We start from the raw sequence: 15,021 nt of genomic DNA, 5'->3' as shown, positions 1-15,021 counted from the left end.
ATAGTACTTATTATAGAAGTATCATGGATTTAATTATAAAATTTTGTCACTGTCTTGAGATTAAGCATTTAAGTGATCATCTTGAAAAGGGCATATTTAGATGTTCTCTGATACACAGTAGATAAAATTTATATGAAGCGTGTGCCTTAAGATATAACTAATCTTGAAGATAGTTAAGATTCAGAATCAAGGTTGACTTTCATTTACTGTCAAAAATGACTATCACTGACCTATACTTCTAAAACAATTTTTCTGATATTTAAAAATGTTTTATGTATTTATATATTTCTTCATTCATTCATTTTGTATGCATCTGGGGAGGTGGGAGGCATGTGTGGAGGTCTGGGAACAACCTGAGGCAATCACTTCTCTCCTTCCAATTTGTGGGCTCCAGGGATTTGACCTTGGTCATCAGGTTTGGCAGCAAGTGCATTTACTTGCTGAGACATCACATGGGCCCAATTTTTTGATATTTAAAATAGTCTATTATCAAAATTCTTCCAGTCTTCATGTTTAATAACCACAGTTGTGGTTTGTCCCTTTCATAGAGATGTAAAGGGCTCATAAAGGAAGAACCAGCTAAAAGCTGAGGGCCTGCAATCTGAGACAGTTGAGAAACTAATTTCAATGAAGGATTAGAATGTTTCCTCTTTTGTGTGATGGGTTAGCAAGGACAATATTACTTGCTTATGTCATAATTTTTTTTTTTTTGGTCTTTTTGAGACAGGGTCGTGCTGTAGCCCCAGCCGTCCTGGAACTCACTATGTAGACCAGGCTGGCCTTGAGCTCACAGAGATCCACCTGCCTCTGCCTCCGGAGTGCTGGGATTAAAGGCATGCGCCACCATGCCTGGCTATGTCATAACTTTTAAAACTCTATCATTTCACTTTTTAAAAAAGTCCTAAAGTGGAAGTTTGCAGAGGAAATGCCTCTGTCGAACAAAAACTACTTTCACAGTAGTTATCAGTGATTATTAAGAGTATAGTCGAAGAGCTGAAGAGATGGCTTAGCGGTTAAGGGCACTGACTGCCCTTGCAGAGGACCCAGATTTGAATCCCAGGTACCTTCTTCTGACCTCCGTGGACACTGCACTTACATGGGCGCAATATACACATAAAATAAAAATAATAATTTTTTTTTTTTTAAAAAGAGTACAGATGTTACCTTAACTCCCTATACACCAGGCTGCATGTTCACTTTGCTTTTAGCCTTTCTCCACAGAGTTACCCAAATGCAAATCTAATATGCTGCTTTTCTGCTTTTGTTGCTGGGGAGAAAGACTATCACAAACAAGACCAAACCATGGCTCCACCTCCACTTCCAGCATCAGGTTACCTCAAGTTCTCTACACTCTCTGAATTCCATGGGCGTTGTCCTTCCTTGCCCTTAATTGGCCATGTAATAGACATGTAACTATAAAATGTCTGCCTAAATTTTTAATCTGCTCCACAACTCTGTCCTACCTCTATTCTATCCCTTTGCCTTGATTACCTGACCAGCTTTTAGAACCTGCACTCTGGCCCTACTGTTTTTTTTCTCTGACAGAGAGAATTCAGTCTTTATTTTTGAAGTTTCAGAAAGCAGGGAAAAAAAAAATCCCTTGAAAACTCATGCTATCATATTAATTTATTCTTCACTACTATAAGAAAATATCTGAGGTAGGCAAACTGTAAAGAAAGAAGGTTTACTTAGCTCATGGTTTCAGAGGTGGAAGTCCAAAGGCATACATAGTGTTCTGTGCTCATGGTGAGTGAGAGGAATGCACTTGAAGAAGAGATCACATCTTGTTATAAGAAGGCAGAGTGACTGGGTCCTACAATCCCTTAAAGAAGCATACCCCCAACTGACCATTTACCACTGATTTACCACTAGGACTCACTTTTTTTTAAAAACTTTTTTTTTAACTTTTATTTATTATTTTTATTTTATGTGTATGCATGTATTGCCTGCATGTATGTAAGTGCACCTGTGTCATGCACTGCCTGCAGAGGTCAGAAGAGGCTGTCGGATCCCCTGGGATTGGAGTTACGGACAGTTGTTAGCTGCCATGTGGGTGCTGGGATTCAAACCCGGGTCTTCTGCAAGAACAACCAGTGTTCTTAACCACTGAGCCATCTCTCCAGCCCCTAGGACCCACTTCTTAAAGGCCCCACCTTTCAATGTCACCAAACATGTGATCAAGCTCCTCACACATAGACTTAGGACAAATAACATCTGGTAGCTACCATTTGGATTTGTAAGCTTCCTGTTCATCCTGATGTTGAAAACTGTAGGTTGGACAACAGACAATTTCTTCTATGTGGGATACAGACAGATTCTCACAAGCTCATTTATGACCAACTCCTGAAGAAATATGCTTTTAGACAACCTGGACAGTAGACAAGCAAACAGTTGAGAATACATCCATGACATTTCTGAGTTCTCACCTCTGCTGTGTGTTTTGCCACGTGTCCCACGATAACAATGACCTTCCCCTTGAAGTTCTGGAGCATAGTTGTGTAAGGGCCTTGGCTAAGCTCTCCTTCTGTTGTGAATGCTGCACTGAATGGGATGTTGATGCTGCCTGAAATGTGGCCCCGAATAAAGCTGAGAAGCTAAGTTTAAGGAAAAGAAAGAGGTACTTTATTCCTAGACAACAGTACTAAACATTTCCAATGCTTATCTGAGTATTTTATCTAAATGAAGTAAGACCCTCTAGGAGGCAAAAATTAAATTAGAAAATGAAGTGGAAAAGAGAAAGGAAAAGTAGCTAAAGATATAATTTCTATTTATTTATTTATATTTTATGTGTATGTATGAGTGCTCTGCCTGCGTGTTTGTAATGCCTGTGGAGGCTGGAAGAGGGTGTCAGATCCCCTGGAAATGAAATTAAGGACAGTTGTGGGCTGCCATGTGGGTGCTGGGAACCAAACCCAGGTCTTCTGCAGGAGCAGAAGTGCTTTTAACAGCTGAGCCATCTCTCCAACCCCAAGATGTAATCCTTCATCAGTAAAGTTTGTGAAGGTGATCCTGATGCAGATCATGGCAATTCTGAGCGTGCCATATGAATGTTTTTCAGTTCATTACCGTGACCAGAGTTATTTAAAAGGAATGATTCTGGCAAGTGGATCAGCTGAAGTCAAATTTGGGAAAGTGAATGCTAAATCGAATTCCACTTAGAACTGTTAAAGGTCACATGCCCTAGTTGGAAACACTTCTGCTGTTGGTTATTTGTCAAGCAAGCTCATCTCACATATTCTAATTTTACATTCACCAAATGGGGTGAGGTCTTATTTTTTTCTTGTACTTTAGAGAAATTTCAATGTTCTAAATAATTATTACTTTTATTTTAAAAAATAAAGACATACATTAAGTTAAAATATTTAGAAATGGCATAAGATCTTAAAAATGTGCTTTACTAAATAAATAACTGGATAAATGAAAATAGAACTTTGGAAATCAAAAAATATGGTCATATATAGAGAGAGTCTTATGTATCATTCATTAATCAAATGACTTCAAATAAACCCAAAATAACAACTGTAGAAACTACTCTAGAAGATTTATGATTCTTTTACAGATAGATCAAAATGTGAAGGGCAGGGAAGATTTCCACTGATGAAGTGATGGCAAAATTAAAATTTTGAAGAATAAATAAAAGCTAATCAAGGCAGAGGGATAGAATGGAGGCAGGACAGCGCTGTGGAGCAGGTGAAAAGCCTAGGCAGACATTTTGTAGTTACAGTGGGGAGGCACATGGCCAGTTAAGGGCAAGGAAGGACAACACCCGTGGAATTCAGAGTGTGGAGAACTTGAGGTAACATGAGACTGGAAATGGAGGTGGAGCCATAGTTTAGCCTTGTTTGTGATAGCCTATTCCTCCAGCAATGAAAGTTAAAGTATGTTAAGTAAAAAAGCAGCGTATTAGATTTTCATTTGGCAACCCTGTGGAGAAAGGCTAAAAGCAAAGTGAACACGCAGCCTGGTGTATAGGGAGTTAAGGTAACATCTATACTCTTAATAATCACTGGTGACTCCTGTGAAAGTAGTTTGTGTTCAACAGAGGTATTTCCTCTTCAAACTTCCACTTCAGGACTTTACACAAGCAAGTAATACTGTCCCTGCTAACCCATCACACAAGAGGAAACATTCTAATCCTTGAAATGACAGTTTCTCACTATCTCAGTCTGCAGGCCCTCAGCTCTTAGTGTCTTCTTCCTCTCCCACTCTCCATGTCCTCATTAATGCAAAGAGAACTTCTGAGGCTCATATTTCAAGAATGATGGTAAACAACATGTATGAGGTTGTGGGTTCTGTCCTCATCACTTCAGGAAAAAAAAAGAGAGCATGGTGGTGGATAATGACTACGCTTTTTATATTCCACATTTTCTACTCAACTGTTACTTTATTTTTTCTTTTTTCTTTACAGAAAAATGTTTAACATTAATAATGAAAGCACTAATAATCATGGGGTTGGAGAGATGGCTCAGTGGTTAAGAGCACTGGCTGCTCTTGCAGAGAACCCAGGTTCAATGCCTAGCACCCACATGGTGGCCATGTATAATAACCTGGAACTCCAGTTCTAGGCATGGGATCCAATGCCTTCTTCTGACCTCTGCAGGCATTTCATGGCACAGGTGCACTTACATGCATGTAGGCAACATACTCATACACATAAAATAATAAAAAAAAATCTTTTTTTTAAAAGAATACATTATCCTGAAAGTACTTAAAAAAAAAAACCTCAAAGTACTTTTAGTTTCAGTAAAGATATACCTTAAAATGGAAATGTTTAACACCAATCAGGAGCCCGAGTATTCGTTTTCAACAATATATCTCTACCTATCAGGTCTGAGCCAGCTGCCAGAGAGAATTTCTGTTTAACAAACAGCATTATAAACTGGGAACATCTTTTTTTTTTTTTTTTTTTTTAATAATTTTTACAGTAGCAGGAAAAGTAATACAAATCTATCCTAGTCAAATACTGGGACAGAAATGTTTATGCTTCCTACCTTTCTGACTCAGAAGAGCCCCAGACACTGCCCTTGGTGAAAGGGTGAACCTTGGCCATCATGTTTGTATGGGATAACCGTATCAGGCCATGCCCCAGCTGACAGGGTAGGAGGGCATGGAGGTAGAGGTAATAAAAGATAGTACTTAGGATGTGTTACATTTTGTAACATAAACTCACATTTTAATACCTAGAATTTATTTGTTAAGTCACATATTAGAATAGAATCTGATGGGCAAGGTGGTGCACACCTTTAATTCTAGCACTTGGGAGGCAGAGGAAGGTGGATCTCTGTGAGTTTGAGTCTAGCCTGGGCTCAATAGCAAGTTCCAGGCCAGCTGGGGCTATAGGGAGACCCTGTCTCAAAACAACCAAAAAAAAAAAAATCCAATCTCCAGTAATAACACTACACCATAGACAGCAGCTGAACCATCTTTCTATGCTATTTATTATGTACTTGTAAGGAAGAATTTCATCCAAACTACCTTTTAGTCACTAAAAGTATGTCATAAACTTGCTATTTTTCCAGAATTTTCTGCGAGTTATGCTTTATGGTTTGATAGTTTTAAAAGAATGTAGATTAAATGTCAAAATGCTTTACAAAATATGATGCTAACAGACTTCTGGGGAAGAGGAAAATTATTATTCAAAACACAAAATATTTTAAATCTTTCTTTTGATTATATTTGGAACACAACACATAAAGGAAGCAGAGATTTAAACCACTGTTCCTTATTACTAGTATACTTCAATGGAAAAATCCTGGAAACCATCTGAGAACACTCTTCCAAGAACACTGTGTCATGAAACTTGTAGCACAGAGACTAAGCACAGATGTTTGTACACACAGGGTTGTCAAACCCCTAAACCCTCCATCCATAACTGCATTGCTGGCAAAGGACAGGAGAATGAGCTGGGCCTAGTTATAAATCAGTGCATTTACAATGAGTCTCTTTTGTCTTAGCAAGCTTGACAATGAAGAAAATACTTTAGGTTATGTAAGGACCTTTTATCCTTGGTAATTATGTATTTCATTGCTTATAAAAGAAATTCTTACATGACTGACATTAGGATGAGGTAGATTCCCTCTAGGTAATTTCTAGACATCTTAGAGATGGTCAGATTATATTGTGAAGGTATGCAGCTGAATATTTTTTTTAAAAAACTTGTTGAGTCCTTCAAAATCATAATTAAACACTGAGTGTGTCTCTTTTCCTGTCCTTGTGATAAAATACCCTGAAAAAAGTAAGCCACGGGAGAAAGTTCAGATCAGTTAAGGTCCATCCTAGAGGGGCAGTGAAAGAAGCAGAAGCTTGAAATAGCTGGTCACATTGCACCCACCATCAGGAAACAGAGCTCAGCTAGCTTTCTCCTTTCTATAGAGCTGAGGACCCAACCCAGGGAATGGTATAATCCACTTCTAGTGTGGATCTTCCCACCTCAATTAACCTCATCAAGATAATCCCTCTCAGGTATTCCCAGAGGCTAAATAATCCCTCACAGTTTTGTCTGGATGTTTGTCTCCCAGGTGATTCCAGATCCTGTCAAAATGACAGTTAACAGTAACCATCACACTGAGTATATTTTATATTTTTTTAATTTAAATTTTTTCATGTGTATGAGTGTTATGCCTGCATGTATGTACAGTATCTGAAGAAGACAGAAGAGGGCATCAGAGTCCCTGGAACTGGAGTTACAGATGGGTGTTAGCTGCCATGTGGAGCTGGGATTCAAACCTGGGTCTTCTGAAAGAAGAGTCAGATACTCTTAACTGCTGAGCCATCTCTCCAGTCCATATTTTGTATTTTTTTTTGGGGGGGGCGCTTTTTGAGACAGGGTCTCCCTGTAGCCCCAGCTGTCCTGGAACTCACTATGTAGACCAGGCTGGCCTTGAACTCACAGAGATCCACCTGCCTCTGCCTCCCGAGTGCTGGGATTAAAGGCGTGAGCCACCAAGCCCAGCCATATTTTGTATTTTATAAAGGAGTGATGAACTGAAGCCTGGCGAGATGGATCAGAGGTTATAGCACATACTGCTCTTGTAGAGGATCTGAGTTCAGTTCCCAGTACCCCAGGTAGCTCACAACTGCCTCTAACTTTAGATCCAGGAGGGTCTGATGCCTCTGGAATTCCATGAGTACAACCCCCAGGTACATACACATAATTAAAAATAATCTTTTAAAAAAGAATGAAAAACAGAGTTTTGGTTATTTCTTGTTTAGGCTGAGTGAAGTAGAAGGTAGTACCTGACAGTTGGTGACTTCAAGTTGCCAACTGTGATCATTCCTATGCTGAGATAAACTCTATGATCTAAGTGCCTGGATGTTTTTTCATTGTTCCACTGTGGAAGATGAGTTGTATAGCTCCTTCATAACAAAGTAGTATTGGAGATGAACACACAACAGCACATACTTTAGTCTGTACTTAGGAAAGCAATGAAATGCCATTGCTTTCCTAATGTTATAGGCACAAATGTAAATTCTCTTCATTCACATTTTACATTTAAAAATGCCATTGTACATCAGCAAAATTGCAGATGTGGAGTAAGTCATTTTCACATTCAAAGAGGTGTTATACTGAGTGCACTACCCAATAGTCAGGTACTATTACTTTACAAATTAAGAATTTAAAAAGCTACAGCTTGAGAATGCTTAGTTTGGAGTTATAAAGGACTATGCCGAAGCATGTGGTGGTGATTAGCCTCAATCATGTATGCATCTTGATAGTGTGGGTTCCAACAATGCCACCACAATTTTCAGTTTGGCTTTAGTGAATGTGGCGATGATATCAGTAAGCCCTGATTTTTAACATCCCAATGTTCAAAAGAAATTAGGAGTTTCAAGAACTACTCAAAGGAAAAAAAAAAGCACAATTAATGAATTTAGCAGGAATTACAAGGAAATCCTTGATACACAGCAATACATCTTGAGCATCCCTAGTCTAAAAATCTGAATTGCTCTAAAATCTTATAATTCTGACACGACAGCCCGATGTGGTGGCGCACGCCTTTAATCCCAGCTCTCAAGAGGCAGAGCCAGGCAGTTCTCTGTGAGTTCGAGGCCAGCCTGGTCTACATAGTGAGTTGCAGGCCAGCTGGGGCTACAGGGAGACCCTATCTCAAAAAGATCCACCCCGCCCCCGACAAAATTCTGACCTGACAACACAAATGAAAAATTTCACACCACGAAACTTTGTTTTTTATGCAAAAATACTAAAATATATCAGGCCATGTGTAGAAACTGTATATGTACATAAATTTCACATTTAGCTGAGGGTTCCATCCCAAGGTATCTTTTGACGTATATACAAATGTTGTAAAATCTGAGAAAAATTCTAAATTTAAAACACTTCTAATCCCAAATATTTTGGATAAGAGATACTTAGCCTGTAGTTAAGAAAGTATCAGGTTTTTACTTACTTACTTACTTACTTACTTTATTTTTGAGACAGGGTCTCCCCGTAGCCCTAGCTGGCCTGGAACTTGCTATGTAGACCAGGCTGGCCTTGAACTCACAGAAATCTGCCTGCCTCTGCCTCGGGGTGCTGCGATTAAAGGCATGCGCCACCATGCCTGGCCAGTATCAGGTTTTATACCTGTTACTTGGCCAGGAGTTAGAATAGAGCTGATTACTACTCTGACTGTACTGTAGGATATACTCCAGTAAACAGGAGTTGTCTTTGGTTCATGGTGAGCTTAAAGGCTGCATCTTATTTTTTCTTACAGGAAGCTGTATTCCCTCACACAAAGATCCAACACTCAGCTGAACACTGCTAAAGGGCATTTAGGATGTGCTTATAACAAAAAGTTCACATTAAACAAAATCTAATAACTCAATGGAAAAATCAGAAAAAATGTAAATTCATTATGACAAGTTGGATTGCTGGAACAGCACTAACAAACAGGTGTGCACAGTATGCATTTATCTTCTAAGTTGTTAAGAGATGATTTTTCTGTACACATTAATCAGTCTATGACATGAGTAATTTAGATTGTCAACTTGGCTAGGTTAAGAAACACATAGGGCATTAATTAGGCACACGTCTTTGTGTATTTCCAGAGAGGGTTAACTGAGGGGAAGACACTTTCTGCATGTAGATGGCACCACCCATGGGCTGGAGTGCTGGACTGAACAGAAAGGGGAAAGGAGGAAGCCAGCTGAGCACCAGCCTTCTCCTCTGTCGGATTTCCTGACAGCAGATGTGAGCAAGCTCCTGCTGCCACACCTTCCCTGCCTGACTCTAGCCCCTTAACCTTGGCCAGACTAAACCCTTCCTTCTTTCAGTTGTTTCTTGTCAGATATTTGATCACAGCAAGGAGAAAAGTAGCTAATACTGACTATGTAACAATATACTAAGTAGATATTCCATATTTTAATAAACAGAGAAAAAAAATCAGTTCTGAGAACACAAATATATCAAAGAAATAAATTACATGAATGAATGCTCATATTTCAGAAACTTCACTTTACAAAAATATTAATTCCTTTAAAATATAGGCTCCAGAATTCAACTGAAAACCAATCTCATGTTTTTCTAAATCCTAAAAGAACAGTGCTTTGCTGAGTACTGCACTTAGTGGTACTAAACCTCCATATCAGATCACACCAATCTTAGACCATGTATGAAAGAATGTGTATCTCTGTTGGCTTGTTTTCTCTGTTAACTCATTTTAGTTAATGCAAGACATCTTTAAAATCCATCTGAGCTGGGCATGGTGGCACACGCGTTTTATCCCAGAACTCGGAAGGCAGAGGCAGCGGATCTCTGTGAGTTCAAGGTGAGCCTGGTCTACATAGTGTAGCTGGGGCTACAGGGAGACCCTATCTTGAAAAAGACGCAAACAAACAAACAAACAAACAAACAAACAAACAAAAAACTAACAAAAACTCAGCACACGGTTTCTCCATATATAACTGAGTAGCATTAATTGAAATAAAAAATGATCAAATATTTTCTTTACTAACTCTGTTACCATATTTGAACTGGCATCACCATCCTGCCAAAGCACCCAAGTCTAGAACCTCATTTTTAACACCACGGCAGTGGACCCAGCTAATGCTCTGCCTCTGTGACAAATCTCTTCCTCCCACCTCTACTTCCTCCATGGTTTGTCTATGTGAGACACTAATTTCCTTGGCCTGGAGTATTGCAAGAGTAGCTTTCTACAATTTTTGCCATTTTTTTTTCTGAGAAATCCATTGTATTCACAATCTTGTCAAGTTAAAATTTATAAACAAAGTGACCTGATTTTCACATTTCTGCTGAGAAACTTTCCATGGCTGCTTATAGGGCAGAGCCCAGAGTTATCACTTCAGCCCTCATGAACAGGACCTAAATAACCTCCATTCCAAATGGAGCCAGGTACTGTTATCACTGTATTTTCTGCTTTTTCCCTCCCTCCCTCCCTCCCTCCCTGCTTTCCTTAAAAGAGACTGACTGGTTAGGATCCAGGGACAAAACAGTAAATGACATCAACTGCTAATTTAACTCTCACAACTATTATTAATCCAGGCAGTGGAGATATTCCTCAGCAGTGGCTATCATACACCCCACATTAAAGAAGGTGCATTCAGATATGAGAATCCAAAAGGACGGAAAATTTAATTTAGGTGACTGAATATAAACAAGTAGGTTGAACAAAATCTTACAGCACGTCCTTACCATTATCTCTGTTGCTTGCTCTGACTACATTACTCTGAAGACGTTTCAGAAATTACTTAGGGACATAGTGAAAAGAATAATATTAGCATTCACTAAAAATGAGAATGATGTAATAAAGCAAACAGTGGGCTTATGTTTTTGAAATAAATTAGGCCTGTAGTTGCAGCCCTCCCTTCCCCTTCCCTTTTTCCCTTCCTTCCTCTCTCTCTTTCTTTTTTTTTTTTGTATTTTTATTATTTTTATTTTATGTGTATGAGTGTATTGCCTGCATGTATGTAAGTGCACCTGTGTTATGCAATGCCCGGGGAGGTCAGAAGAAGGTGCCCGATCTCCTGGAACTGGAGTTAAGAATGGTTGTTAGCCACTATGAGGGTGCTGGGAACCAAATTGGGATCCTCTGCAAGAGTAGCCAGTGCTCTTTCTTTCTTAAGAGGTTTAGAAATAAAGCTGTAAAAATTCAGCCTTGACTTCAAGCAAATGAGATTAACATTCCTTCAAAGTATTTCTGTTTACAGATAACATCAGTTGAACTTACATTTGCATGACTAAGGCCACCCTTAAAGTGAACCCACGAAATTTGAAACTCTAAATATTTATAACTATCACAACAACAGTTGGGCTGTGTATTACCTTTGAAACTATTAACATTACTTAAAAACTTATGGTGCTATATAAGAAACACTTTCTGTTGCCTCTTTGTTGTAAGCCATTATTGCTTTCTTCAAAATTCCCATAACTTTACCTAGAGTAACACAAGTGTGTGCTACCACCACACCCAACAATGTTTCTTTCTTATAAAAACAAACCGAAAATATAATCTCAGCAAAACGTTGCTGTTTAGCTTTCTTAGTGTCTGGTAATGTTACAGTTTAGACTGCTATTTCTTGGGCGCCTCTACTAGTGTTTAGGGGCTGTGGGTACAGTCTATCTCCATAACCTTCAGCTTTCTTTGCCTGCACTGTCTACTTACTGCTTTCCTCTCTCATCCTCTCAACCACAGTTGGAAATTTTTTAAGAATGCAGGTTTGCTAACGCATTTCTCAAATCCTATAATCCAAACCTGGATAATAGCTAAGGGACTGCAGTTTCAATAGAGTTCCAGGCAGCAGTTGTAAGAGTGGTGATGGTGAGTTAGTTCCTTAAATTCACCCATATGAAGACATAAAAATTATGTTAGATAAAAAAAGTCTTCTCATGCAGTTGACTTATAAAACAGAGCAGAAAGCCAGAGATGGTAGAATCCCAGCACTGGGAAGGTGGAGGCAGTAGGACATTGAGTTCCAGCCAGCCAGAGGGGCTATTCAGCAAGTTTGAGGATAGCTTGATAGCCTGGGAGATAACTGAGACCTTGTTTCCAAAACAAAACAGAAGTGGAGGATGAAACAAGATATAGAAAACATTAACATTTCCAAAATAACTTTCTTAAGAGAAGGAAAAATATAAACTTTTCTATTCTGTATATTTTGTGGCAGGGGAGAAGGGAAATTATTTCAGAAGTGTACTAATTACTTATTTAATTAGTAAAAAAATCTTAAAAAAGATTTGTAAAGTTGCCCAGGCCAGCTGGGGCTACAAGGAGACCCTGTCCCGCCCCACCCCGCCTCCCAAAAGTTGTTTTCCTTGATTTTTGTGGCTGCAGTTTGTTTAAAGATGAGCACAGGCAGATTTGTTCTGCTAGCAATTATGCCCTCAATACACACTGAGGGAGGATATGAAGGAATGTGGATAGTATCTGAGTGTATATCCATTGTTTGAGAATCAATGTGCACGACATTTAGTCACTAATTTGTATTAACTCATGCATTCAGTTTTGTTTATGTGTAACAGCCTATGTAGAGACTACTAGGTACCTGGCAAATGTTTAGAAGCCTGAAGTTGGCTCTGCCAGCTGCCCATTATATGGTTCTTTATCTTCTATAAGCCTCAGTTTCTTCATCAATCAAAGTGATCAAACAGTTGTACATCATAGAACTAGCACTATGTTTGAGATGAGGTAAGATGTTAATGACAACTATTATTAGAAGTTAGCTCACTGAAATTTAGTCATTCACAGTGTCTCTGGTTCTGGGACAAGTATAGCATACATTATAATTGCCATGTACATTTGCATCTTCTGTAAAATGTCTTAAACCAACTGGGTAAATCTCCCACAGTGGGTTTTCAGGAACTCGTATTGACACTGGGGTAATAAGGGTAATAACCCATACAGCAGATATTTCAGACTATCCATCACTTGTTAGCTTCTATTTCCTGACTCCAGCTCTTATTTTTCTGGTCTTCTTGCTGTTCTAAAATATCCAGGATGTTCATACACCAAGGTCTCTGACCTTGTTCTTTCTTCTGTGAAGAATGCTTCTTTCTAGACCAGGCATGGTGGCACATGCTGTTTCCAATCCTAGCACTGGGGAGGCAGAGGCAGGTGGATCTCTGTGAGTTCTAGGCCAGCCTGATCTACATAGTGACTTCTAGGTCATCTAGGTCTACAAAATAAGACCCTGTCTCAAAAAAAAAAAAATAAATAAAATAAAAAAATAAAGTAAAATAAAACCCAAAACAAAAAATACATACAAAGGGCGAGGAGTTGGGGAGGGGGCTGAATAGATCAAAATGCATTGTATGAAATTCTCAAAGAATCAATAAAAAAAAACTGATTGAAAAAGAATGTTCTTCAATACCTTATTTATAGATAGCCTCTTTATATCCTGGTTCTGTTGAAATTGTACCTTTTCTTGAGGTTTTCCTTGAGTAGTCTATCAAAACTCTTCTGGCCCTAGCCTTTGCCCTTCTTTATTTTTGCTTACTGTTTTATAAGGCCCCTTTCTAGGTATGCTTATCTTTCCAATTTAAACATAATTGCAATAAATGCAAAGAATTTTTCATTTTAAAAAAAATAATTCTCCAAAATCTGGCAAACTGGCACATAGTAACTAGCTCAAATAAAGACCTATGGAATGAGTGAATGTAGGTGGAGATGAATGCTTCCATTTTAAATTCGGATTCTACTGCATTCTTGTGAGTACTGACTTGCCTCAGAGCTTAAGTGGGAGAAGTATGGAATATAGACAGGGTTTATGTATTGCCTCTTAATGCTCTAATTGAAGGGCATGGAGGCGACTAAGGGGTTCTGGAGTCTGGCATCCTGCCCTTCCCCTTCTATAAATTCTTTCTGGAAGCTTAAGTGCTAAGCCTGGTGCTAGAGCTACAAAAATTAAAAGGATACAAGTCTCTGACTTGTCTTACCCAGAGATTATGTTCTTATTGATGCAGTTTTTGGCTTCCTTCTCTCACTGGTTCTTACTACATATTGTCTGTATACTCATTTTTTTTGTATAAAATATTTTGATAGCTTATATTTCCCATACTAAAACAACCTAACAAATAACTGCATTTTATATATTCTTTTAAAAATTACCAACAACACTACAGAGAATAATATTTTACCAGTTGCAATAAGAGCGCTGACATCTAAAAAAATTAAATCTTACATTTTAACATAACAATTTGAAGCACTAAATTTATGAATCTTTTCATTACAATGCAATCTTTTTTCCTTGCCTTTAACTACTTGAAATCATATGAAGAGGTATAAGGAAATATTAGTTGTGATTTTATGTGATTACACAGTTCGCAACACAGATTATTTTACAAATCTTTCTGTTCTCTAGCTCTGAAGGGCAATGCATAGGTAGCACAGACACCTCAGTCAAAGGGCATCTAGGAGCAGCACCCCATCCTTCATGTTATGTATGATACTTACTGATTCCCAGAGGATTTGCACCGAGTTGAGCTTTCATTTTCTTTCAAAGCACTATCTAGCAGAGGCCTGAGAACCCAGGCCATCTAGCAGAGGGCCTGAAAGCCCCCAAATCCTTCCTCCATGTGGTGAAGCCTTTGAAAGGGAACTGACACTGATTCTGACCACTCCAACAGCTACCAAAATACCTGAAAGCAAATCTTGAGTCCAGCCTTGGAAGACAAAAGAAAAATGAAGAGGGACCCAATAGAGGGATGCTTTTGGACCTTGTCAGGAAATTCCAATGGACTCTCATATGAACATGTGAAAATTGCCCTGTTCTGACTTTTTTCTAGTTCCCTGTGTAGAACTTGTAATGCTAATTACTCTTGCCTTTACTTCTCCTTCACATCTCCTATTCACGATTCAAGGACTTTCTTTTCCCCTTAGAGATAAGAGTTATGCAATTTGGGAGTCTTTTAGATAGGCCCACTGAAGGGGTATTCCAATTGCCTCACCCTGCGTCCCTGTTGGAAGAAGCTAGAGTGGTCTATGTCCCTATTCCCTATTGGCAGTTTGGGTAACCTCTTCAGAGGATGGTGTGATAAGAATAGGAGGTAGGATTGACCACTCTAGA

The 15,021-nt window shown here is 38.8% G+C and overlaps 1 protein-coding gene across 2 annotated transcripts in view; it reads right to left on the bottom strand.

Moving 5' to 3' along the window:
* Positions 1 to 15,021, bottom strand: part of Tbck (TBC1 domain containing kinase) — a 245,798-nt gene that overhangs the window by 16,042 nt on the left and 214,735 nt on the right. For both annotated transcript variants that reach the window (XM_008841262.3, XM_008841261.3), the window contains exon 25: positions 2,427 to 2,586. In XM_008841262.3, coding sequence (XP_008839484.1) covers positions 2,427 to 2,586 — 160 coding nt within the window. The remainder of the gene's footprint in view (positions 1 to 2,426; positions 2,587 to 15,021) is intronic.

This window comes from Nannospalax galili, unplaced genomic scaffold (genome assembly GCF_000622305.1).
Source record: "Nannospalax galili isolate Female #2095 unplaced genomic scaffold, S.galili_v1.0 scaffold41, whole genome shotgun sequence".
NCBI classification, from domain to species: Eukaryota; Metazoa; Chordata; class Mammalia; order Rodentia; family Spalacidae; genus Nannospalax; species Nannospalax galili.
Note: the sequence above shows the minus strand (reverse complement) of the source record. Positions and strands in the feature narration are given on the sequence as shown.